General features: G+C 56.0%; 2 protein-coding genes across 9 annotated transcripts; one reads left to right on the top strand and one right to left on the bottom strand.

Moving 5' to 3' along the window:
* Positions 1 to 177: 177 nt before the first annotated feature.
* On the bottom strand, positions 178 to 9,140 carry PRICKLE4 (prickle planar cell polarity protein 4). Of its 3 annotated transcripts, none has more exons than XM_075115744.1 (9): positions 8,391 to 9,140; positions 8,138 to 8,244; positions 3,308 to 3,460; positions 3,001 to 3,108; positions 2,783 to 2,920; positions 2,478 to 2,678; positions 2,035 to 2,221; positions 1,595 to 1,858; positions 178 to 1,238 (listed from the first exon to the last, which is right to left on the bottom strand). In XM_075115744.1, exons 3-9 carry the CDS (start codon positions 3,455 to 3,457, stop codon positions 745 to 747), a joined length of 1,542 nt encoding a protein of 513 aa, XP_074971845.1. In that variant the 5' UTR covers positions 3,458 to 3,460; positions 8,138 to 8,244; positions 8,391 to 9,140; the 3' UTR covers positions 178 to 744. The 3 variants fall into 3 exon arrangements, with proteins under 3 accessions (XP_074971845.1, XP_074971844.1, XP_074971843.1); XM_075115743.1 differs by lacking the exons at positions 8,138 to 8,244; positions 8,391 to 9,140 and adding exons at positions 6,558 to 6,684; positions 7,745 to 8,000; XM_075115742.1 differs by lacking the exons at positions 8,138 to 8,244; positions 8,391 to 9,140 and adding an exon at positions 7,745 to 8,000.
* A 26-nt stretch (positions 9,141 to 9,166) lies between these two features.
* FRS3 (fibroblast growth factor receptor substrate 3) lies at positions 9,167 to 20,675 on the top strand. 6 transcript variants are annotated; one of them, XM_075115748.1, is made up of 7 exons: positions 9,167 to 9,697; positions 13,633 to 13,769; positions 13,976 to 14,064; positions 14,597 to 14,783; positions 17,137 to 17,298; positions 17,864 to 18,021; positions 18,827 to 20,675. In XM_075115748.1, exons 3-7 carry the CDS (start codon positions 13,999 to 14,001, stop codon positions 19,754 to 19,756), a joined length of 1,503 nt encoding a protein of 500 aa, XP_074971849.1. In that variant the 5' UTR covers positions 9,167 to 9,697; positions 13,633 to 13,769; positions 13,976 to 13,998; the 3' UTR covers positions 19,757 to 20,675. The 6 variants fall into 6 exon arrangements, with proteins under 6 accessions (XP_074971849.1, XP_074971850.1, XP_074971852.1 ...); XM_075115749.1 differs by having other exon boundaries at positions 9,167 to 9,718; XM_075115751.1 differs by lacking the exon at positions 9,167 to 9,697 and adding an exon at positions 10,653 to 11,027 and having other exon boundaries at positions 13,666 to 13,769.
* The last annotated feature ends 1,747 nt before the right edge of the window (positions 20,676 to 22,422 follow it).

Raw genomic sequence — 22,422 nt, 5'->3', positions numbered from 1 at the left:
GTTATTCATGTCCCACCCTCCTGGGGCCAGTGAGGAAGGGGTCCCGCAGCAAACCCACCGTGGGGAACCCATGGCTGTGGCAGAGGGCAGCGGCTGCCCCTGGGGACCACGCTCCTCTGATGGCACTGTCACTGCCACAGTGACCCTGGGGTGGGGAGGAACGGGGCAGGCGTGTGGTGGCTCTCCTCTGTTCAGATTTCAGCCAAACTTTATTGGAGCATCGTCTGCAGCAGCAGCAGAGCTGCCCCTCAGTCCTCTGCCACCCCCATGGTGGCAGGGGACAGGGTGCCACTAGGGATGGAGAGCATCTGGCAGTGGCCCTCATCCTTCAAGGAGGTGTCCCAGGGAAGGATCCAACCCTGAGGGCCAGCACCCGTCCTGTCCCCATGGGGCCCCAGCAGCAGCCCCGCAGCGGGACAATGCAGGCAGCTGCCCTTGTCTTGAGCTCCCGGCCACCCTCCCCTGAGCGCGGCTGCTCTCCAGGGCTGCCGCCTTGTCGGAGATGGGAGCCCTGGTGCGGGCTGCCGGCTCTCTGCTCCCTACCTGCTTTACCTGTTCCTAATTACGGGAGAGGCCAGCAGGAATTACAGGCTGTGCTTTGCCAGCAGCTGCTGGGGGAAAGGATCCCAGTGGCTTCTCCCCACCAGCCTTGGGCTGCATCCAAAACACACTTGGAACGTGTTGAGACCACGGCAGGGGCTGGCAGGATGGCAGTGCCAGTCAAGGACCCCCCAGTCCCCGCTGCTAGGACACGCTACAGTGCTTGCTGCTGGCCCACGGCTTCGCCGTCCTGCCCCTGGCCTTCCCCAGGGGCTCCCTGTCCAGGGAACTCATCCCAGGCTTGGGGATGGGCTTCCCGAAGAAGAAACCTTCTTCCTCTGAGTCTGAGTCCGAAGATGAAGAGCAGGTGGGACACCAGGAGTCATCCTCCTCCGTGATGTCCTGCAGGTCAATGTCCTCCGGCTGCGCATTCTGTCGGGCAGGGGATGTGCCTGCTCGGAAGCATGGGTTTCCATTGCCTGTCGGCGTTCGGGGGTCAGGGCCCCCCGAAACAGGGTAGCTGAGGACTCCAGGCCCATTGGGACCCTCTGCACTGGGCTGCAGGCTGGAGGGGTGTCCAGCCGGTGGTCCCCGCATCCCTGTCTGCACAGCATCCCTGCTCCGCTCCTTAGCAGCTGCTCCGTGGTTCTCCAGGCTCCTGAATGCTGGGTGCAGGGAGGCTTGATCCAGAAATGCCTCTAGAAGAAGGAAACCAAGGAAGGGTGAGGAAGGGGAGAGCCGAGCCTGCCTTACCACAGTCCCTCATGCAGAGAGGGCTGCCTTGGCGTGCAATAGAGGGTTGTACCAAAGCCCAGGTGCCAGCACTTGCCCTCCTGCGGGAGGTGGGCTGGGGGCTCGGGGGCTCGTCACCGCTGCTCTGGCCCTGGGTTGACCTGCACCCATGCAACATACCCCTATAGAGTACCCAGGGGCTGAGCAGAGCCTGGTTTTCTCCCACTCCCCTCCCGCTGCGTAGCAAGTGGAGCAGTAGGATCTCTACCTGCCCCTTCCACCCACTGCCTGCACCCCCCGGCCACCGAGGGGCTGCCCGTACCCGGCACAGTCCTGCCGGCAGGGCCGGCTCGGGAGAGGGGCGTTGAGTCGGGGGACGGGGCTGAGGCAAAAGCCGAGTCGGAGGAGTCAGATGCGGTGGAGGATGCATCCAGTCCCAGGCTGCAGTTCTCGGAGCAGAAGAGCTGGCCATGGCGGGAGGTGAGGGGCTGCCCGTTCAGCGGCTTTCGGCAGAGGCTGCAGCAGAAGCAGGCGGCTCGGGCATGCCAGTACAGCCCTTGGTGGGTGGCCTCTTCGCTGTCGGCACCTGAGGGGCAATCGCAGGTGAGGGGGAGGCTCTTCCCACCGCCGCGTGCCAAAACGCATCCTCCACACCGAGCCGCAGGGCTCTGGCTCCACAGCCCTCCCAGCCTACATCCCGCCTGCCCGGGCAGGGAAGCCCTGCTGTGCCCTGTCCTGGAAAGGGGGTGACGGGGGCCATACCGATGGGGTCCCCGCAGGCCTGGCATGGCTCAGCGAAGAGGCTCTCGAAGCAGCTGCAGCAGCAGGGCTGGCCGCTCTTCATCACGTAGCGCTGCCCGCGCAGGGGCACGTCACACTCCAGGCAGCAGAAGTGCTCCAGGTGCCAGCGCCGGCCCTCCGCCTCGATGCACTCCTCCATGAAGATCAGCTGGAGGAGGGAAAATGACCCATCCTCTAAGCACCCAACTAGTAAACCCACAGCCTGGAGGATGCTTTGCTGTGTTGAGGAGAGAGGACGAGCTCCCGTGCCTTGGCACGGGCATGGAACTCTCTGCAGGGCTCAGTAAGGAACATTCCTCCTGCCCATCAGCAGCTCTTGCTGCATTTGCAGCCCCTGGCCAAGCGCAGGAGCTTTTAACAAGAGCAGAAGGGAAGTAAAAGGGTCTCCCCTGCCCATCACCCACCTGGTCACAGGAGGCACAGCGGGGTCGGAAGAGCTCAGCATGGTGCCGGCCGCAGTAGATCCTCCCGTCCTGCTGGAAGTAGATGAGGTCCACCAGGGGCTGGTGGCAGAAGTGGCAGGAGAAGCAGGACGGGTGCCAGAACTGGTCCCCAAGCCGAGATGCTGAAATCCCTGGGTCCCCTTTGTTCAGCCTCCTGCCGCACTGCAAGGTAGAGGGACGCGGGGTTTGGGGTCAGGCCAGCTTTCGGGGATGTGTCCCCACTGGGGAATGGGTGCTGCCTGGTGCCAGGGGAGGGGATGCCTCACCTTCTTGCAGGGACAGCCATGGCAGGGACCTGGCACGGGACATGCCAGCCCCTGCCCCAGGGCCTCCCGTCTCCGTCGGGCACTGAACGCTCGTAGCTGCCTCCTCTCCTCCTCTGCGAGGTCGGGGCAGTACCGCTCCTGCATGGGGAGGCGGAGGTGAGGGGGTGCACGGCGGGTGAAGCCCAGGGTGGGCAGCACCCAACAGATACATGTCTTACATCGCAGTCCTGAGGAGGCAGCTGCTGCAGGAGGGCTCTGGTGCGGAGCTGGATCCTGTCGGCGGGAGAGGCAGGCTGCGGTGAGCGGGTGCCGAAGCATGCTGGGACCTTGGAATGTCATGTGGGAGAGAGAAACGCAAGCATGTTTTTAGGGGGATTAAGCTACGTTGCTCGAGGTTGCTAAAATGTGTGTTTCATCCCAGGGCTGGGGGTGCTGCGTGGTGGGTACCACCCGTGGATGGCACCCGCAGGGGTGGGGGACAGTGGGGAGCAAAGGGAGGCCTGTGAGAGCTGGGGTGCTGCCCACCTCGGGGGGCGTGGGATCTGTGGGGGGCTCCGGGTACTCTTCCAGGGCACAGCCGGAGTCACTGTCGGATGAGGCTGGTGGGAGGCCAGTGGCGGTGCCGCAGGGGGGTGGCTCGTCTCTCTGTGGCCATGCGGGGCTCGGCAGGGACATGAGCTGGGGAGAGAGGATCAGAGCTGGTGAGACCCTCGGCGAGGCAGAGAGCCGCTGTCTTTCCTTGGGACACGTACCATCCCGCCTGCCCAGCGTGGACCTTCTCCACGCGGCAGCAGGATGAGCAGTCCCTCGTCCCGGGGAGGGACCCTGGGGCAGATCCGGCCGGGTTGATGCTCAGCATCACCACAACTTCGAGACCCTTAGCTGAATCCCTGCAGAAGTCCAAGGGCTTTTGGGGACTGCTGCTTTCTCTGCGGGGGGTTATAAGCAAATCCACACTGAGGGCATGGGCTGGGCTTTGTCTGCTGAGCAGGAGGCACTGATGGGATGGTTGAAGCCGTGCAGGGAAGACCCCGTGTGTCCGTGCTCACACTGAAACAGGTTTTGGGAAATGGCACCAGCCATTTGATCACCCACAGTGGGAGATTTTTCCCTGGCTGCCACCAGTCCTTTGCCGGCACAGCTAATCCCTGGTCTAGTGGCCTGTCCCTGAGCAGGGCAGTGGGAGGAGACCGAGGTCTAGCCCAATTCAGTGGAAAATAATTTATTCCCCTTGGGCTGCTATTGTTCTGCCCTAAGCGGCTGTTCCTGCCCTGGCGGCTGGCTCGCCCAGCCACCAGCACCTCGCCTGGCTAATGGTTACGCAGTGGAAACCCGTCTGGTCCTGTCCCCTCCTCCCCATGCGGCACTTTTCACTGCTCACTTCCTTCCTGGCTTGGTTTTCCAAAACAAAGGCGAGATGGCGATGTGGTGGCTCCTGGGGCTCCCTGGACACCGGCCCAGAGCCCGACGCCCTCTGCCCACGCTTCCTGCCCTGGTGTGGGGATCGAGGGCGGGATGTAGGTGGGATGGAGCAGAGCCACTGCTTTGGGCGCAAGTCCTGGTGCTGCAACTAAAAGAGTCCAGCATACCCCTGGATCTACCTCGTGCAGCTCCCACCATGGACTGATCAGTGCTCTGGAAAGTGTTTTATAGAGCAAGTGGCTTGGCACAGGCTCAGGCTGAGATTTGAGGGGTGGTAACCCCTAGGCCACACACCTAGGTCCTCTGGCATCACCACCACCGCCACGAGGACCAGTTCGTTCCTCCACACTGGGATGGTACTTCTGAATGTCTGGTTTATGCCCCCTGCCCACGCTGTCAGGGCCGTCCTGACCAGCACCAGCAGCCACATCCCCACTGCTCCTACTCAACAGCTTCGACACCCCCAGCTCAGTCCCTGCTCCCTCCATCACAGCTACTCCTTCCTATGCAGCATCTTGGGGTACAGGGATGTTGCACCCAAACGTGGCCAGCTCTGGAGCTGGGAGCAGGTGGGATCAGCCCAGGCAGCTCAGATTTCCCTGCCATGCACCTGGGTCAATGATTAACAATGCTGCAGATTGGCTAATCAGCAGGAGAAAACAAAAGGGCTGCTTCCTGGGGTTTGGGGTCTGCCAGCCCTGGGGTTAGTCTAGAAAGACTGTAGGGCTGTTTGCATGATGTTTTTAAAGCTGTGCTCAGCTCTAGGACCTACATAGGGACGAAATCATCTGACCTAACTGTGTATCTGCAGCCCAAAGAGAGACCTGGCCTTGCTGACTTGGTGAAGGACCACTGTTCCTCCACTGGCGTTGGGCTGGTAACCAACTTTGGCTCTACAGCTGTGCAGGAGGTTTGCATTTGACCCTGGAGATGCCAGATGGGGACCTCCACGGGCTTGGAGACCAGTACCAGCTTTGCTGCTGCCTTGTTTGGGTAACACATGTCTCTGCTTTTCCCTCCCAGTGGGAGGTGGATGGTAGTCCTAGGCTGTGCTTGGTTTATTAAGCCTCCAAACTGCATTTGTCTAATCTCTTGGGGCTTAGCTGTAATTAGACCCCTCTGATGCTCCATGGACTCAGCAAAGCTGGTGGTGCCTGCATGGCCCCAGCCCTGTAGCAGGGTGCACAGGGCACCTTGTCCCAGGGCTGACATCAGGGAGCCCAGTGGGGTGATGCTGGGGGAGAGTGGAGAGGGCAGGGCTGCTGGCTGCTGCGAGTCCATGGGGCTGTGCTGGAGAACCCAACCCAGCCCAGTTTTATGTGATTATGCCGGCTGGCAGCCGTCTGGGCTGTAGACAAGTCCCTGTAATTAGCTCCAGACGGTGACAGTGGTATGCGCCGCCCATGCTAAGGAGCCAGGCAGCCCCAACAGGTTGGTCTCCTCTGTTCCCCATCTCTGTCCCCTCTTCCTTCCTGACCTCCCTCACCACCTCCAGGCAGTCCTGCTACTGCTTTTCCCTGCTGGCCTGCAAAAGGGAGGCAGGGATGCTGCCTGCCTGCCCCTGCCCTCAAAAACAGGGACAGAACAGCCTGGACCAGGCATCGGGGGAGATGGCAGGGGAGGCACTTTGGGGAGCTGCTCCCCCCTGTCAGCACAGGCCTGAGCACTGGAGGGACGTCCCCCCAGAAGGGATGTGTGAGGGGGCAGGCAGGCTGAGTGCCACTGGCTGTCATTTGCCTTGGCTTTACAAGTGTCTCGTCCTGCCCATGCGAGCTCCTCCAGACTGGGGTTGCTCAGCTCCCTTGTGCTCTCCGAAGGCTGGGCGATGTCCCCGCTGTGCCCCCCGCCTGCTCACAGCCTTTTGGCGTTTGCCAGGCTGCAAGTGGCCGTCCAGGCTCCAGTCCCGGTGCTGGCACTGCCTGGCTCAGTGGCCCCACGGGACTCCCCTTCCTGCCCCAAGCACCTTTCCCACAGTAGCTACAACCCTTTGCGAAGCAGTTGCAGATCCCTGGGTACAAAAGGCTAAAATTAATGGGAATATTAATCTTATTTGGCTCCCTGAGAGCAGACCCATCTCCATCTTGCTGGGGGAGCGTGTGTGGGTTCTTATCCCTCTCCTGCCAAGGTCACACATTAACTTGCAGCGCAGCCACCCCGGCCCATTCACATTCAGCACAAGCTCCCAGTTCCCAGCGTGAACGGGGGGGGCTGATCTGCATCTTTGCCACAGCCTTTGCTTTTCTTAAGTCACTTCTCCATCTTAGAAGATGCACTTTCAGACCCCTCTAACCTATTTTTCAGAAGCACCAAACACTCCCCAGCTCCACAACCCCGAGGAAATGCAACAGCTCACCGTTACCAAAAAGGCCAGATCCCCTTTCAAGCACCCAAAAGCACTGGCAGCTTTCAGAGGTAGAGCTCTGCATTCACCACCTCACCCACAAGATAACCTGTTTTTGCTTGAGTTCCTGTCAACACAGCTGCAACGAAGGTACGTGGAAATAAAGATGCAGAGCAATAAAGATGCAGCTCTTCTGGGGTGAGATAAGCTGAGGTCTGGCAAGGCGAGCCGGAGCAGCTAGTCCTGCAATGCAGCCCAAGCCGGCTGCCCGAGCCGGAGCTTGTCTTGTGAAGGAGCCCACGGTGGCTTTTGGACGTGCGATGGCACAAGGTGGAGCACAGCTTTGGTGCTGCTGGTCGGGCACAGCTGTCCTGTGGGCCAGCGGTGTAGAGGGACAGGGTCAGCGCAGCCCCCCAGATGATGGGGGGGGGGGGGTGTCTCAGCATCCCACTCTGCCATATGGCACCATGTCCTCCATGTCACCGCAGGGGATGGCGGCCAACACCGCGGCTTGTTTGCTCGCAGGGGGATGTGCCCGTGCTGCAAAGGGCTTTTCTCAGTGTGTTTTCCCCACCCTGAGAGCCCAGGCATGGCTGGCTGCCCAGGCTCGGTGGGTAGCAGTAACCTATTAACCTGCCGTAACTCAGCCACTCGTACATGCACGGTTACAAACCGAGACCCGCCACCCCACCGGATTTCATGTGCCAGTGTGTGACGGGGCCCAGCCGCCTCCAGTGGAAATCTCCATTGCCAACCCCAAAACACACTGTTCCCGCCTAAAGCCTGGGCAGAGGAGGGATGGTGGAGCCAACACCCCTTCCCGGACACCCTCGTGGGCCGAGGGAGCCGGGCGGCCCTGCCAGCCCCCTGCCCGTGCACCTGCCCGCTCCGGAGGTGGCCGCGCAGCCCAGGACGGCAGAGTCTGGCACGACGGAGCAGACGCCGTCTCCTGCTCTCAGGGCGCATTTTCCCAAAAATAAAACCGTGGGGGCAGCGATACCATTCTGCTCCCCCTATTTATTTCTCCCAGAGAAGAACAGCCAAAAATCCCTCCCTCTCCCCTCGTTCACCTCCCCTTTCCCTTGCAACAATTCCCGGACGGGGACTCTCCGGTGCCTCCCCAGCGCCTTCTCCCCCAGCTCCAGCTCGGCACGTAGCTGGGAGAACCGACCCAAGGAAACCTTTCCAGCCTCACCTACCTGCCCTTTCCCCGTACCCGGGGGCCGCCGCTCCGGGCTCCGCCGTCCCACCTTGCTCCGGAGGAGGCAAGGGAATGGAGCTTGAGCAGGGAAAACTTTGCAAAGCGAAAGGAAAACATCCAAGCTCAGGCAGGGAAACAATTCTTTTTTTCCCCTCTCTCTCCTTTTTTTTTTTTTTTTTTTTTAATCTGCCTGCCCAGGAAACTGGATCTGTGTCAGCCAGGGTCCTAATTACAGGCTTTTTAGCCTAAATCTACAGAGACAGCCAATGGCAAGGGATCCCAGCGCAGGCAGGGAGGGGAAGAGCAAAGGCTGGTGGAGGGGGGGGCGGGGGGGGTTTACATTAACCCTACAGGGGAAAGAGCTCTAGATGACATCTGTTTTTCTCCCTACCTCTCATTTTCCGAGCGTCCGCGCCCTTCCCTCCATCTGTGGCTCAGTTCACCCCAGGTTGTCGTTTTGATGACTTTTATGGTCCGCGTGGTGATTTATTTTCCTACCTAGATCAGAAAGAGTTGAAGCTTCATGAAAGAGGGGAAGTGTCATTACACCCCAATTTCGAGGTGGAGAAACTTTGGCTGGGTCCTCACAAAGGAGTTAGCCAGAGGCAAGTCAGGATGTCCTAGTTTTCGCAAGCCCTGAATACCTGACGAGTCTCCTAAAAGCCATTTAGACCGGCTTTGGCTGCAGCAATTGCACTCGAGCAAGAGTCAGGGCAGAATTTATCAGAGTCTCCAATGCAAGGCAGAGCCTCTTCGTTGTGTTTCTGCCTATTTCTCACATTCCACAAGATTTTCTTGCTTGCTGATGTGACTTTGGGGATGGGCACAGGCACAGCATGTGTTTTCCCCCAAAAACCCCATGTCTGCAGGGACCGGACCAGACCTGCCACCCGCGTGGTCTGAGCACTTTGCTGCCCAGGAGCTGTGTCTTGTTTTGGGGCTCCTTTGGGAGCCCTGAGGGGTGCAGGCGGCTTGTCCATTATGTAGGTCCTTGGGTCCTGCAGTTTAAATCTGTAAAAGTGATGGTAATTTGTTGGAGGAGGTGGCCGGGCTCCATGGCAAGCAAGTGGCAGTACTGGGAGAGGCCGTGAAGGATGGTGGTGGTGCACAGGTGATTGCACTGCTCGCTGGTGGTTTATATCCCTGCAAAATCACCTGGGCAGGGAAAGAAGCAGGAGGAAAAGGAGAAGGGACAGGTGAGCAGCTCTGCAGGCTGCCGCTCTCCGCTTCCTTGCAGAGGGGTCCCATCTGGGCTGGCGAACCAGTGCTGCAATTCCCCAGGGACCCTTTAAGGTCTCGGCTCTGTGCCGCTGGGGAAGTTAATCCGCTGTTTGGCTTTGGTGGGAGGTTGGTCTCCACAGCTTTATCTTGACCCATTTGCTGCTATGGACTTTGTACCACCAGGTGGTGGTGGCCCCCCCCCCCCCCCCCGCCAGCTTCCAGCCCGGCACGGCTGCTGCCTGCGCTCCCCACGCTCCACCGTCCCTCTGCACGGTGGAAAAATTAATGGGCAAAGTCCTCGTTAGGAGACCAGCCGGGCACAGGGACTCAGGCTCGACAGATGGGTCACTCAGGGCTTTCTGAGGTGGGACCGGCCCCTGCTCCACCAAAACCACCGCCCTGGAAAGGCCACGAGGTCCCCCACGGGCACCGGGCAAGCGTACACCTGCGACACGGCACGTGTGACGGGCAGGACACCGGCCCGACGGGCTCCGCTGCCGCCAAAGCAGGGCGGCGTGACCGGCCTGTGGCCGGCGGCGTCCCCGCACGGAGGCAGGGCTGCAGAGGCACGGCTCGGTGACTCGGCGCTGGAGCAGACCGGGAGCGCTCACATCTCGCGGCCGAGGAGCCGGCAGCCCCCACCGTCCCTCCGAAGCCGTGGCTGATGTCCGAAAGCTCCGCGTTATAACAGCGCCAGTGGGATTGTAATTGCAGAGGGATTGTAAAAATTGTGAGTGTAAAAATGACAATGGTAAGATCTGCAGCCCAGCCTAACTCTCCCCGTAATCTCCCTGTTGTCCCGCCTGCAGGGCAGCCCCCTCGCCATGCCCTGAACCCTCCCGGAGACCCCTCATGCTCCCGGCCAAAGAGCCGTGCCTCGTCCGAGGCCAAACACCGGCTGCAGGCGTTATTATTGAGCACATCGCATCAGGAGTGCCGGGGCTGAGTTGGGACCCCACGCAGCTGGACCGCGAGTGGTCAGGCACCTGTCAAGGTGGTCCGGGTGTGCAGCTGCCTGTGGGACCCCAGCACTGAGCTGCCTTTGACTGTGCTGGTTTAGTGCTCTGATGCTGGCGGAGCTGGGACTGGCGGTGTGCAGGGGTGCTGTGAATGAGGGTGGCTGGGGTGCAGAGCACAAGCCCCAGTACCCCCTCCTGCCCCAGACCCCCCTAATCCCCTCTCACTGACCTCCCTAGAGCATCCCCCCTCCCCAAATCCCACCACTGACCCCCCCAACATCTCCTCCTGCCCCAGACCTCTCAATTCCCCTCCTCTGAGACCCCTCAGCACCCCCTGCCCCGGACCCCTCCCAATCCCCCTCCACTGACCCCCCAGCATCCTCTCCTACCCCAGTTCCCCCAATCCCCTTTCACTGACTCCCTAGAGCATCCCCCCTCCCCAAATCTCCCCCAACATCCCCTCCTGCCCCAGACCCCCTCAATCCCCCTCCACTGACCCCCCCGAGCATCCCCCCTCCACTGACCCCCCAGCACCCCCTCCTGCCCCAGACCCCCCCCACCCCTTTCACTGACCCCCTCTAAAGCATCCCCCCTCCCCAAATACCCCCTTCACTGACCATCCAACGTCCCCTCCCGCCCCAGACCCCCCAATCCCCCTCCACTAAACCCCCCCCCAAAACTCCTGCTCCTTTGCCCCCCTCAGCCCCTTACCGCCCCAGGACCCCCGTTCCCAGCCCCCTCGCTGCCCCCAAGCCATCCCTTGCCCCCCAACCCCTGTTCTGGCCCCGCCCCTCACACGACCACGCCCCCTCCCTGGCCCCGCCCCCGAGGCAGTGGCGCCGCGGACCCAGCGCGCCCCCTCGCGGCCGCGCGCCATCCCGTCCGGGTCCTCCCAGCCCGAGCCGCTCTAGGCGGCGGCCGGCGGACTCGCTGTTCCCGGCGGGCCCGGCCCGGGCTGGCGGGACGCGGCGCTGGCGGGGCCCGACCCGCACCCGGTCCCCGAGCCCGAGCCCGGACCCGGCGGGCCGGGCAGGGACGGGCCGGGCCGGGGGCCGGCCGGCAGCGGGGTCCCGGGCCTCAGCTCCCGGACCAGCGCCTCAGGTACCGACCCGCGCCCGGGGCCTTCCCGCGGCCCCGGGGCCCTGCCCCCGCGGCCCGCCTTGCCCCCGCCTCCCTCCCGCCCCCCCGCCCCCCCTCTCCGTCGTGTTCCTCGGGGTCCCCTCGCACCCCTCGGCAACCCCCAGCCGCCCCCTCGCACCCACTTCCCCGTTACACACCCCCCACCCCCGGGACTCGCCCCTTCCTCATGTTTCCCGTCCCCACGGGCTGTGCAGGCCCCTTCCCCTCCTGCCTCCTCCCGCCTGCCCCCCAGCCCCTTCCCCCCTTGCCCCCAGCCCCTTCCCCTCCTGCCCCCAGCCCCTTCCTCCAGCCCCTTCCCCTTCCCAGTGGCCCCTCTTTCCCTGGAGGTGCCCCCCTGCAGCCCCTCTCCCCCCGTGCCCCGTGCTGGTGTGGGGCAGTGGGTCCATTGCTGCCTGTCATGAGTGGGGTTCTGTGGGGCCATGTGCATTTCCACGCTCCTGCACAGGGCTGTGGTGGTGGGTGCCGGGGTGCCCTGATCCTCTGGGATTAGGTGGACCCTTTTCTGCAGTGCCGGGTTTAGGAGAATCGCTTGGAGGAGCATGGAGGCATGGAGGGTCTTCTCCAGGCTGGGGGGTACAGACGGAGCCTCTGTAGGAGCGGAGGGTTTGGGAGGAAAGCGAAGAAGCCGGCTGCGAAATTGGGGGAGATGAGCTGTGGTCTGGACACCGACCCAAGGAGGGCTGTGAAGGCTTTGAGGAGGATTTAGGTTTGGGTCCTGGGAGGTGGGGAGACTGGAGGGGAGGATGGGGCTGCTGGTCTTAGGAGGCACGTGCTCTTGCTCGCAGGGAAGCGTATCGCACTGTTAATTGTTTGGTTCAACTAGTTAAGGCTATGAACTGGCAAACAGCTGCTGGAAAGGTGCGGGTTGGAAGCGCCAAGCAAGAGACGGGAGCCTTGAGACTCTCAGTGTCGCTGTGAAAGGGATGCCACTAAAATATTCAACAGCGAGGAGTAGCAGGAAGCCCCAAGGGAGCATTTAGGGATCTCGCAATGGTTTTTTGTTCCATCGTTTGTTCAGTTCTGACCATATAACTGTTCAGGATAGGTGACAGCACTCCAACTTCACCCCCTCGCAGGTTAGAGAGGCGTGGGTGGAGGGAGCTCCAGAGGGAGAGAGGAATAACGAAGAAAGAGGGGGCAAAGGTAATGTGTTTTCTACAAGATTTTTCTTTTTTTTTTTTAACTGAGGGAATTGGTGAGATGGGAGTGGGAGAGCAGAGACAGAATGGGACAAGGCCCCTAGCGAGTGGATTAGATGAAATGGAGAGGGATCTGTTGCTAAATTATTGATCAAAGCCTGTAAGGTCAGCGGGGAGTAAATCCATACTGAGTCTAGAAAAACAAATAGGACGGCTTGAGCAAGATGTGGCGCTGAACAGGGAGCGTGTGGTGTTATGACTGTCAGGGGCGATGGGTATGTGCAAAAGGGCAGGTGGCAGCCCGCTTGATTTGTGCCCGAGCTCCTCCAGCATGCTCAAAAGGAAGCATTCCTCTTCTGGGGGACTTTGCAGGGTTAGAACGTGGTAGGGAATTCATCAGGGGCCAAAGCACAGGGTTGCAGTGGAAGGTAATTTACGTTCTGTTTTGATGTAAAAAATGAAATGGGACCCCTTTGTCAGCTCACTGCTGGCTCTTCCCCCCTCCCTCCGCACTGCTCTGCGCTGCGGGGGGAGCCTGAGGGCAGCTGTGCAACGTGGTTTTGCACAGAGATGCAACTCCGTGATTCATTGTTTAATTTGGAGCGACTAGTGAGGCAGATTCTGGCATGGCAGAGTGCAAGGTTTCCAGTAGCCTTTTCATTTTATTTACTGCTCTAGTGCCAGGCTGGTTATCCATATGGCTTTATTCTCTCATGCCTCAGATGGAGAGATTGTTGGCTGTTCTCGCCAAATAAAACATGGCATCTTCTCGTGTTATCTGCTGCTGAATCCCCTGCCCTAGAGTGGATGTGGAGTCCTTTAAGTTTGCATCAAAGATCGCAGCATTTGCCACTCTAGTGTGTGCAGCTCCTGCTTGCTTGATGCGCTTGCTGAATGTTGTCAGATAGCAGAGTTTTTATGTTTTCTGGCATTTGTTACTTTTCATAGTCCAAAGTACAAGAGCTGTTGTGCTCACTTGCTTTTAAAGGCTGCTGGTTCTCTGACCCCTAAGGACCTTCCATCGAGTGAAGGTATCTTCACATTCCGAAGCAGCAGATGCGTATGATTCCTTGTGCCCTCCCCGTTGTCAGCCATTCAGGATTACTGTGGGGTTTTATTTGCACTATATTAGCTCTGATAAACCCCAGTCCTGTGTGTGTTCCCAAAGCCAAGAAGTAAAAGATCTCTTATTTTTAGGGTTTTTTAGCTGTAGACTGTATATTTTTTTTTTCAGAAATTACAGGAGTGGTCTGTGCAGAATTATTTTTTATATTCATTTAAATGCGGGTGGCTAATAAAAAAAAGTGCATCTGCCTTTCTTGTGATATTTGAAGCGAACTTCATTCACAGCCCCCTGCCCCCCACCCCCTGCTTTGGAATCTTCTCTTTTTTTTTTTTAATTTGTTTAATTTTATTCTCCTTGCCAGGTGGAAGATGGGACAGTTTCCCTTGTGTTTTAGGTGACTCTGACACCTGGTTACCATGAAGTCCCGAAGGAGATAGAGGGACAGTAGTGGGAATTTCTGCTCACTCCTCCAAAAAAAAATCCAACAATTGCCTAATGGTAAGAAAGCTGTTATTTTTAATTAGCCTTATATTGTATGGTGTCCATTAATCAAGGAAGACATTGGAGAGTTTGAGATCCAAACCCACTGGGCCACGTGCAGGGGGATCGAGGAGGATACAGGCTGTAAATGCTGCGTGTTTGGAGAGGGTGGGGGGAGGTTGTTCAAAAACCTGATTGTCCTCTTTCCTGTGCCGTCTCCCCAGGGATTACCTCTTATGCTGGCGTCATGGGGAGCTGCTGCAGTTGTCTGTGCAGAGACAGCATCCCAGACAACCATCCCACCAAATTTAAGGTAAGCATTGCACCTTCATCCCCATCAGAGAGTCTGTGATGGCACCGACTACTAGCAAAGTCCAGCATGGGTTGGACTCCAGGCATGAAAGGAAAGAAAACCTCTGCTCTTGCAGAGAAGTCTTTTGCTTGATAAGATTTGCAAATATGTTACTGTTTTGGTTTGCTGGGTTGTTTTTTCCTTTCCTTAAGCAACCTCTGCTGCAAATGTGTTTGTATTTGCGGTAGAAATTGCCTCTGCACTGAGATTCAGCCTGAGCAAGGAAATGGGTAGCTGGAGAGAAACCTTTTATTGCTGAGGGCTGTGTTCCAGTGTCTGTGCTGAGATGCATCAGCTGAACTGCCAAGCGCACAGTCTCCAGGGCTGCCGGCTTGGCGCCTTCTGCCAGCAATGAATTCATGCTGTCAGCTGAGAGAAAGGCAGCTCAGTAAATGAAGGGGGAAATCCATGGAAATACAGTATCTTCATGGGTGGGCTTTTTTTTGATACCAATGTACCAAGTTTCCTGATGCGAGCTCTGTGGCCTCTGCAGGTAACGAACGTGGACGATGAAGGTAACGAGCTGGGATCTGGGATTATGGAGCTGACACAGACGGAGCTCATCTTGCACACTCACAAGCGAGATGCTGTCAGGTGGCCCTACCTCTGCTTGCGCCGCTATGGCTACGACTCCAACCTCTTCTCCTTTGAGAGCGGTCGTCGCTGCCAGACGGGGCAGGGTGAGTGTGGTGGTTCCTGCAGGAAGGAACGCTGAGGTTTCTCTTCCCAGGCAGCCAGAGTGAGCCGATGCTTGTGTCTTCCCAAATTCCTGCATCTTTTGCAGCCTCTCTTTCCCCAGAACACTGGGGTGTGTGTGCACATACTCCTGATTAAAGCACTAATGAGAATGACATCATGGCTCAGGACCTGGGCATAAATCTGATGGTCTCATTTTGCTAGTGCTTCAATGCTCATGAGGTAATTGGTGAAGCAGGCTTGAGCATGGGACGGGGCATATTTAACGTCAGAAAGAATGTTAGTTACCTGTCAGCTCTGAGCTTCGGTACCGAATGATGCACACTGTGGTAGGAGAGGTTGCTGGATGACTTTCCTTAGCAGCTTAAAAGTGCTTTTTGCAAGACTGAAGCTTTGTTAGCATGTTTTAACTCCGGGGAGAAAGCTTAAGGGCATCACCTGCACCTTTCTGCAGGTCCCTCTTAGGATTTGCTTATTCGGCAGAGCTGCCAAGTGCATGTCGGTAGTGACAGTTGTTTGAGCACATTTACAGAATCCCAGACTGGCGGGGGTTGGAAGGGCCCTCTGGAGCTCACCCCGTCCCACCCCCTGCTGGAGCAGGCACCCCCAGAGCAGGGGCACAGGGCCGCGTCCAGGCGGGGGGTGAATGTCTCCAGGGAAGGGACCCCACAGCCTCTCTGGGCAGCCTGTGCCCCTGCTCTGGCACCCGCACAGGGAAGGGGCTTGTCCTCATGTTCAGGTGGAGCTTCCCGTGTTCCAGCTTGTGCCCGTGGCCCCTTGGCCTGGCGTTGGGCACCACTGAAAAGAGCCCGGCCCCATCCCCCTGACACCCGCCCTTCAGATATTTATAGGTATTTATGAAATCCCCCCTCAGTCTTCTCCTGTTTCTCAGTGCATTTGCTCTGCCTTGGTTAGTGCTAATTCTACCTAATGCTTTGCATTTTGTGTCTGGCAGCACTTTGTAATGTAGAGGGAAAGGAGTTTTACGTTTTACTGATTTTATGCATGGAGATGCTGTGCACAGCGAAGGGAAATGAGTCACCCAGGAGTACACGCCAAGTCGTCAGCAGCGCTGGGAATAGACTCCAATTTTACAATGGTGCCTGGTAGTTCCTTTACCAGTCTGTCGCTCTTGCTTTTAAAGAGCTGAACGTTTTCTTGGCATCTGCATCCCCAGGAAAAAAAAAGTTTGTTTCCTCATTTTTTTTAATGTGTTTGTAAACTTCTTATCCAAAAGGGCTCCGCGTGACTCTTCGGTGTCTGTGTAAAGCACTGCGCAAATCTGGAGCGCCGTATGCTCGTTTTAAATATTTATGTAAGTGGGGTTTTCCTCCCCTGGAGTCGCGTGCTTATCAGTTGCCAGCGATGGGAAGTGCTTCTCTTCGGTTTCTGGTTTGCTTTTTGCAGGATGAGGTGATTAGAATTCTGCCCCGTGTGGGTTTTGTTTTTTATTTAGGTCCAGGTACTGGGGATAAACCAGAGCCATTTGCTCTTCATGTATTACACAATTTTTAGCAGACGCGTTTACCCATCAGTCTTAAAGCAGACAGAAATGAGAGGGACGGCATTGTGTTTTGATGAGTTTTTTCCTTTCCTTGTAGGATTTTTTTTTTCTGCCTAGTTAATTTTATTTGGAGGACTCCTGGTGCTGCTCCCCACCTTATATAAGGCAGACATAGCTATTTTTTTTTTTGGCCAGAATGTTTAAAACCTTATTCTTTGGGGTAGCAGCCGTTGTTGCCATGCCATTCTCGTTGCTATGGCTTTTGTGCGTGCATGTGCGTGCCAGCTTGGGATTGGTTAGCTCTGCACGCACCGGCTCTGGTTTGGGCTGCTCGTTTGGGGAGACACTGTTCAATTCCGTGCATTTTTGAAATATGACGTTCTTGTCCCTCCCTCACATGCATACTCCACAGGGTCCAGTTCAGCTTCCAGTAGTCACTGGATAGACTTTCCCCTGGTAATGAGGACTGGACTGATTGCCAAGTGAGTTAAAATAGAAGATAAGAGATGAAACGAGGCTGGTTAGCCTGTCCCTTTCACACCTCTGCTTGTGCGGGATTGATTATCTTGAGATAACTGGGGTGCTCGCTATTTTCCCTGTAATAGCGCACCGTTCGGTCAGGTGGCAGTCACGGCATTGTATTCCTGTTGATGCAATAATCCACCGAGTTGTTGGTTGTTCTCCTGCAGCTGTGGGTTGCAGGGGTTGATTGTGTTAAACAAAGGGAAAGAAATCAAAATTGCCTGTTCGTTTAGAGCCAGGAGTTACATATTCTCTTGTTAAAGAAGGATTGCTTTCGTGCTTTTCTGACCCTCCTCTTCGTTACTGTGCAGGGATTTTTGCCTTCAAGTGTTCCAGAGCAGAGGAGATCTTTAATCTGCTTCAGGACCTGATGCAGTGTAACAGTATCAATGTAGTGGAAGAGCCTGTGGTCATCACCAGGAACAGTCACCCCACGGAGCGCGAGCTCTCCCGGACACCCCAGGCACCCAACAGTAAGGCTCCTTCAGTGTCCGGGGAGAAAAGGGGGAACACAGATTGCTCACGCGGAGCTGCCCTTTGCAGTCCATGGATCTCTCCCATGCTCTGCCTCGCTTGCTGACCTATATCTTATGTCCACGTGTGCCCCATGCAGCATGTTTATTTTAAGGCCCCACTTGTCTGCGATGTGGTGTTTTGTTTCCAGGGAAACGACAACAAAAAGCCCTTCAAATAGTCAACTGAGTTGTCACCCTTCAGCTGGTTTTCGTCTGGACCGCTGCCAAATTGCCTTTTTAAGTAGTACCTACTTTGATCAGGCGGTTCCTAGAGGAAACCACATCTGGAAGAATTTGGATTTCCTCAATTCTTGTCTCCATTAGGAGTGACTTAAATAAATTTAAGCAAGAGGGTGTAAATCTTGTATTTATACTGGGTACTTCATCGTAGGGATCTTCCCCTGACAGGCTGATTCTGACTTACAGGGTGCAGTTAAGAGGCCAGCTCACTGTGAAAATGAAGTCAATTCTATTTTATAGCAAACCAGTGCTCTAATGCATATCTGTCTCGATTCTCTCCCAGGTCTGGGGTACACTGTCCCAGGATTTCCCAATGGATTCCACAGCTTCCCTGGAGACACCCTATCATACTCCGCAGCCCGCCACCCCTCCGTGAGCAGCCTGAGGCATTCCTCTGTGGGCGAAGACTCTACTCATGCCCTTATTGGGCCTGATGAGCAGGTAAACCTGGATGTCCTAAACTCTGCTCTTTGCAAGCAGTGAACAAGCAGCTTGTTTTTCTAGCAGTCCTGTGCAATTCTGGGTTTCTGTTACTCCAGCAAAGCTCAGGGGATCCTTGTACCTTCTCATCCTTTTTTTTTCCCTTTCCTCTTTTGCTTCTTTTTGCTCTTGGAGACTTCTGCTCTCTGACGCTTCACTAGAACAGGCTCTCTATCAAAGCTGAGTTGGCTTCCTTAATCCACTAGTATTTGCGCGGCAATTATTTAACAGCAGCACTTAGCTTGTGAGTCCAAGTCAGGTATTATCGCAACCCTTAAACTGATGTGCAGATGCACACCCAAGTTGAGTCTCTTTTTATTTTTATTTTTGATGTTCAGCTCTTTGTTCTCAGTTTCAGAATTTAAGATTTTTCCCTACAAAACCCAGCTTGCCTCAGCCATGATCGGAGAAGCCTAGGTAGGTGTGAGTACTGCCGTATCGCCAGTGTAAGCCACTCAGGGAAGTATTTTGCAAGTGGCTTTGTGAAATATTCTGTACCATATGCACTGAGCTTGAAATAGGTGATGTGTATCTTCTGCAGTTGGACTCCTTTTTGCCTGTCCTTCAGCTCACAAATCCAGAAACGGCTTTTGTGCTTGGCTTCCCAAAGAATTTTCAACTTCCAGCATTCTTTTATTTCCTCCTGCTTTATCAGCCACCAAAGAATTTTCCGTTCCTGTTGGTTTCTCAGCTGCTGACAGCTGCTTTGCTCTTGTCTCTTCTCTTCTCTTCTCCTTTCACTGTCCCTCTGCTTCTCTCCTTGCAGTCCCACACCTACGTCAACACGGCCAATGGTGATCAGGAGCTGAGGGGCCGACATTGTATGCACTCCTTGCCTGAAGTCCACCCTCCTTTCCCCCATAGGAACCACAGCTGCTCCCTCGAAGACCGCAATCCCCAGGTCTTTCTGCAGCCAGGGGAGGTTAAGTTCATGTTAGGTCCCACATCCAACTACAGACGCGTCTGTCGGCACCACCGGGAGTGCAGGACGCACTTCTGCCCTCCCAACAACAACAACAATGAGTGCGAGGAGGAGTGTCCTTCACCCCAGTGCGTCTACGAGAATGTCAACGGCTTGCTGCCCCCCAGCACCTCCTCTCTCTGTCGAGGCGGGCGCTTGAAACTCACCCGGGAGGACGCGGGATTACCCAGCTGCTCCCATCGCAGAACGGCGTTGCTGCACTATGAGAACTTGCCGTCGCTGCCCCCGGTGTGGGAGTGCCAGCCGCTCCGGCGGGGCGAGGAGGATGGGTGCGCCGGGGACGTACCGACGCCTTCCCCCAACAGCTACTCTGAGGCCGGCGAAGAAGATCCCCTGCAGAACTACATGAACTCGGAGAACACCGCCCTGCCTGGGGGCAGCAGCCAGCGGCGCAGCGGCTTCCTGCCAAAGCCTCGTCGCGGCTGCGTGCCCAGCGTCTTCAGCTTCGACTTCCCCCGGCCCTGTCCAGAGCAGCCGCGGCAACTCAACTACATCCAGGTGGAGCTGGAGGCTGATGTGCCGCGCAAGGGTCATCAGAACCCACCGGTCCCCCGTGTCCCACCTCCTGCCACCCACGAAGCCCGCCGGACGGACTCCTACGCGGTCATTGACCTAAAAAAGACAGCGGCCATGTCCAGTTTGCAGAGGGCCCTGCCGAGAGATGATGGGACTTCGCGGAAAACTCGACATAACAGCACTGACCTGCCTCTGTAAGGGGGAACGCCAAGTGCAAAGCACTGTGTCGTGGCTTCGGTACCTGCCCTTCAGTGTGACTTCCATTCGCCATTGCCTTCTGCTTCTCTGTTTGCCCCATTACCTGGTGTTATGGGATGGCCCCTACAGCTGATGTTAAGGCTAGTCTGTCTGTCCGTCTTCCCCTCTCCGTCTCTCCCGTGTAGTTTGTTTTTTAAAGCCTTGTGGGGTATTTGATGACGCTGTTTGAAGGTTAAATCCCTGGCGAGAGGGGCAGAAGGTGCCAGCAATAGTACCGGCACTGTGTAGATGCAGCCTTGAATCGGGTTAGCTCTCCTGCTTGCCTGGCAGCTCCGTGAGCAGTGCCAACAGCCTGGCTGCAGAGGCAGGGCAGTAGCATGGTGGAGGTGTGTTTCCAAAAGTGAGTTGCTTTAGGAGCTCCACTGCAAATCAAGCCCATTTCCTGTGGATTTCATGCCTTGCGACTCCAGGCGAGCTCTGCAGCCAGGCCGCTCCGAAGTCGGGTTTTGCCTCGGGGTTCTGCTGATCCCTGATGACTTGGGAATTCATGCTGTGGTCTTTTCCCCCTCAACTGGCTCCTTTCTCTTATTTTCCTGAAGCTTGTAGAAGCTTTTTATACTCCTGTCCCTTTCTCAGATTTAATTTAAATTGGGCACCTCTAGAAATTAATAGAGAAGGACAGACAGCCATGGGCGCAGACACTGTGATCACATAAACCTGGTTCCTGAAGAGACCCTGCTTTAAAAGAGGAGGGGAAGACCGCAACTGTGAGAGAGTTTTGAGGTTTGGTATAGAAAACTTCAATTGTACTGTACCCTGTTTTGATTTTTAAGGGTTCTTTCTGATGGCTGTTCAGAAGTGGTGTTGATTTATTTATTTGTTTACTTATTTATTTATTAAATGTTCTTTTGCATCCCAATGGTAATCGCCAAAACCAATATGAAACGTGTACTCACTGTGGCTCAATCTTCTGCCTGGGGGACAGACCTCGGAAGAGGTTGGTGGCTTTGCTGAGCTGCAGCTGGGGAAAAGATCAGCTGTGAATCAAAAATTGTTTAACTGGGACTGACTGCCACAGGGTGGGTGGGAAATGGTACGGGAGATGTGGGAGCGCGAGCAGAGCTGCCAGGCGGCTGAGCTTGGAGTTGTATCAAAGCCTCGTGCCTGGCTGGATCCATGAGAAATATTTGATTGGTGTTTTGAGTGAATGTGCAGTTTGTTTCCTACAACTACAGACTTGGAAGGGCTAAATTTTGGCTCTCGGGTAAATTTGTGGCCTTTGATGTGGATCTTTCTCTTGACACCGGGGCTGTGCCTAAGCTGAGCTGTCAGGCCTCTGTGTGTGGCCCTGGGTAGGGTCTCTGCTCCTTTCCCATTGCAGGATGTTCCACCTCCCCTCTTCGCATGGTGTCACGCTGCAGCTTAATCCCTCCCTGGATTACTCTTTGCCATTATAAGCTGTTTCAATGAGACAGAAGTGCTCTGGGTTGCTCCCACCTTTCTGCTGTCTGTATTCTTCATCTTCCTCCCTGGGACAGGAGTTCAGAGCTCCAGTGCTCTTCGAGGGGTCCCGCTGCCAGCAGAAAAGTTGCCAAACCTTGCTGTGTTCTGCTTGTCCCTAATGTTTTCTGATGTCAAAGTCGGTGAGCTTCTGGTGTGAAAGAGGAGAGCGCCCTATCGTCCAGCTGCAACCTGCTCCTGAGGTCCAGAAACTTGATTTCCACATTTTAAGTTCAGCGTTTTTGGTTTGGTGCTGTAATGTCACACTGAAATGTGACCCTTTGGGGAGCAAGGACATGGGCCATGCGATTCAGAAAAAGTGGTAAAAGTGTGAGTAACGCCGCACTTGTGTCGGCAGAACACGGGTCTCTGGGCTTGCTGTTGCACTATAAATTCAAAGCGCACTGCGTGCTTAAAATCGCTGGTTTTTTTCCATTTTATTTGGAAATCCTTGTGCTTGTCTTCAATTTTTTTCTCCACCCCAACCCTTGTATGTTCTCTAACTGAAAGGAAACCCAAGTAATATATTTTTATATGTATACCAAATGACTTTATTTGAAGAGAAAAAAGACATGTATCCCCCTAAACCTAGCTTTCATTTAGGGAAATGAGAGAAGAAATTTTTTATATATATATAAACATATCTATATGTTTATATATATATTTAAATATATAAAAGTTAACTGTGTTAAGCTTCAAATAAACTATTTAAATAAGAGTTTCTAAGCTGTAAGTGTCACCCTCTGGGACAGCACTAGCAACTCCCACGTGGCAGTGCAGGGCAGTGCTCTGGGAGCCTCCGTATGAACCTGCCTTTCCACTGCCTGACCTGAGAAATGCAAAATACTTATTCCCCTCTTCCCCTCAGAAAGGGAAAAAGGGCGAAGTGTTCAATGTTTACATGGAGGGAGAGGTGAGGGCCCTTTCCCACCCGCACAGGAGGTGTGCACCTTGGTTAAATGCAAGGGGAGATGCTGCTGGGTGGCAGCTTGTGTCTTGGGAGAAAGCAGGCGAGGGTGGGGCTGCGGCTTGGGTGCTCCCTGTGGCCTCCGGCCTGGCTGCATGTCTCCGATGGGTGGCATGAGGCTGGTGTGAGGGTCTGTAGGTGCTGTGAGCTCCAGGGGTCGGGGAAAGCACGCCGGGGCTGGTGGTTCCTCAGAAAGGCT

This window comes from Phalacrocorax aristotelis, chromosome 21 (genome assembly GCF_949628215.1).
Source record: "Phalacrocorax aristotelis chromosome 21, bGulAri2.1, whole genome shotgun sequence".
Classification (NCBI taxonomy): Eukaryota; Metazoa; Chordata; class Aves; order Suliformes; family Phalacrocoracidae; genus Phalacrocorax; species Phalacrocorax aristotelis.
This window is presented reverse-complemented; position numbering and strand designations above follow the sequence as displayed.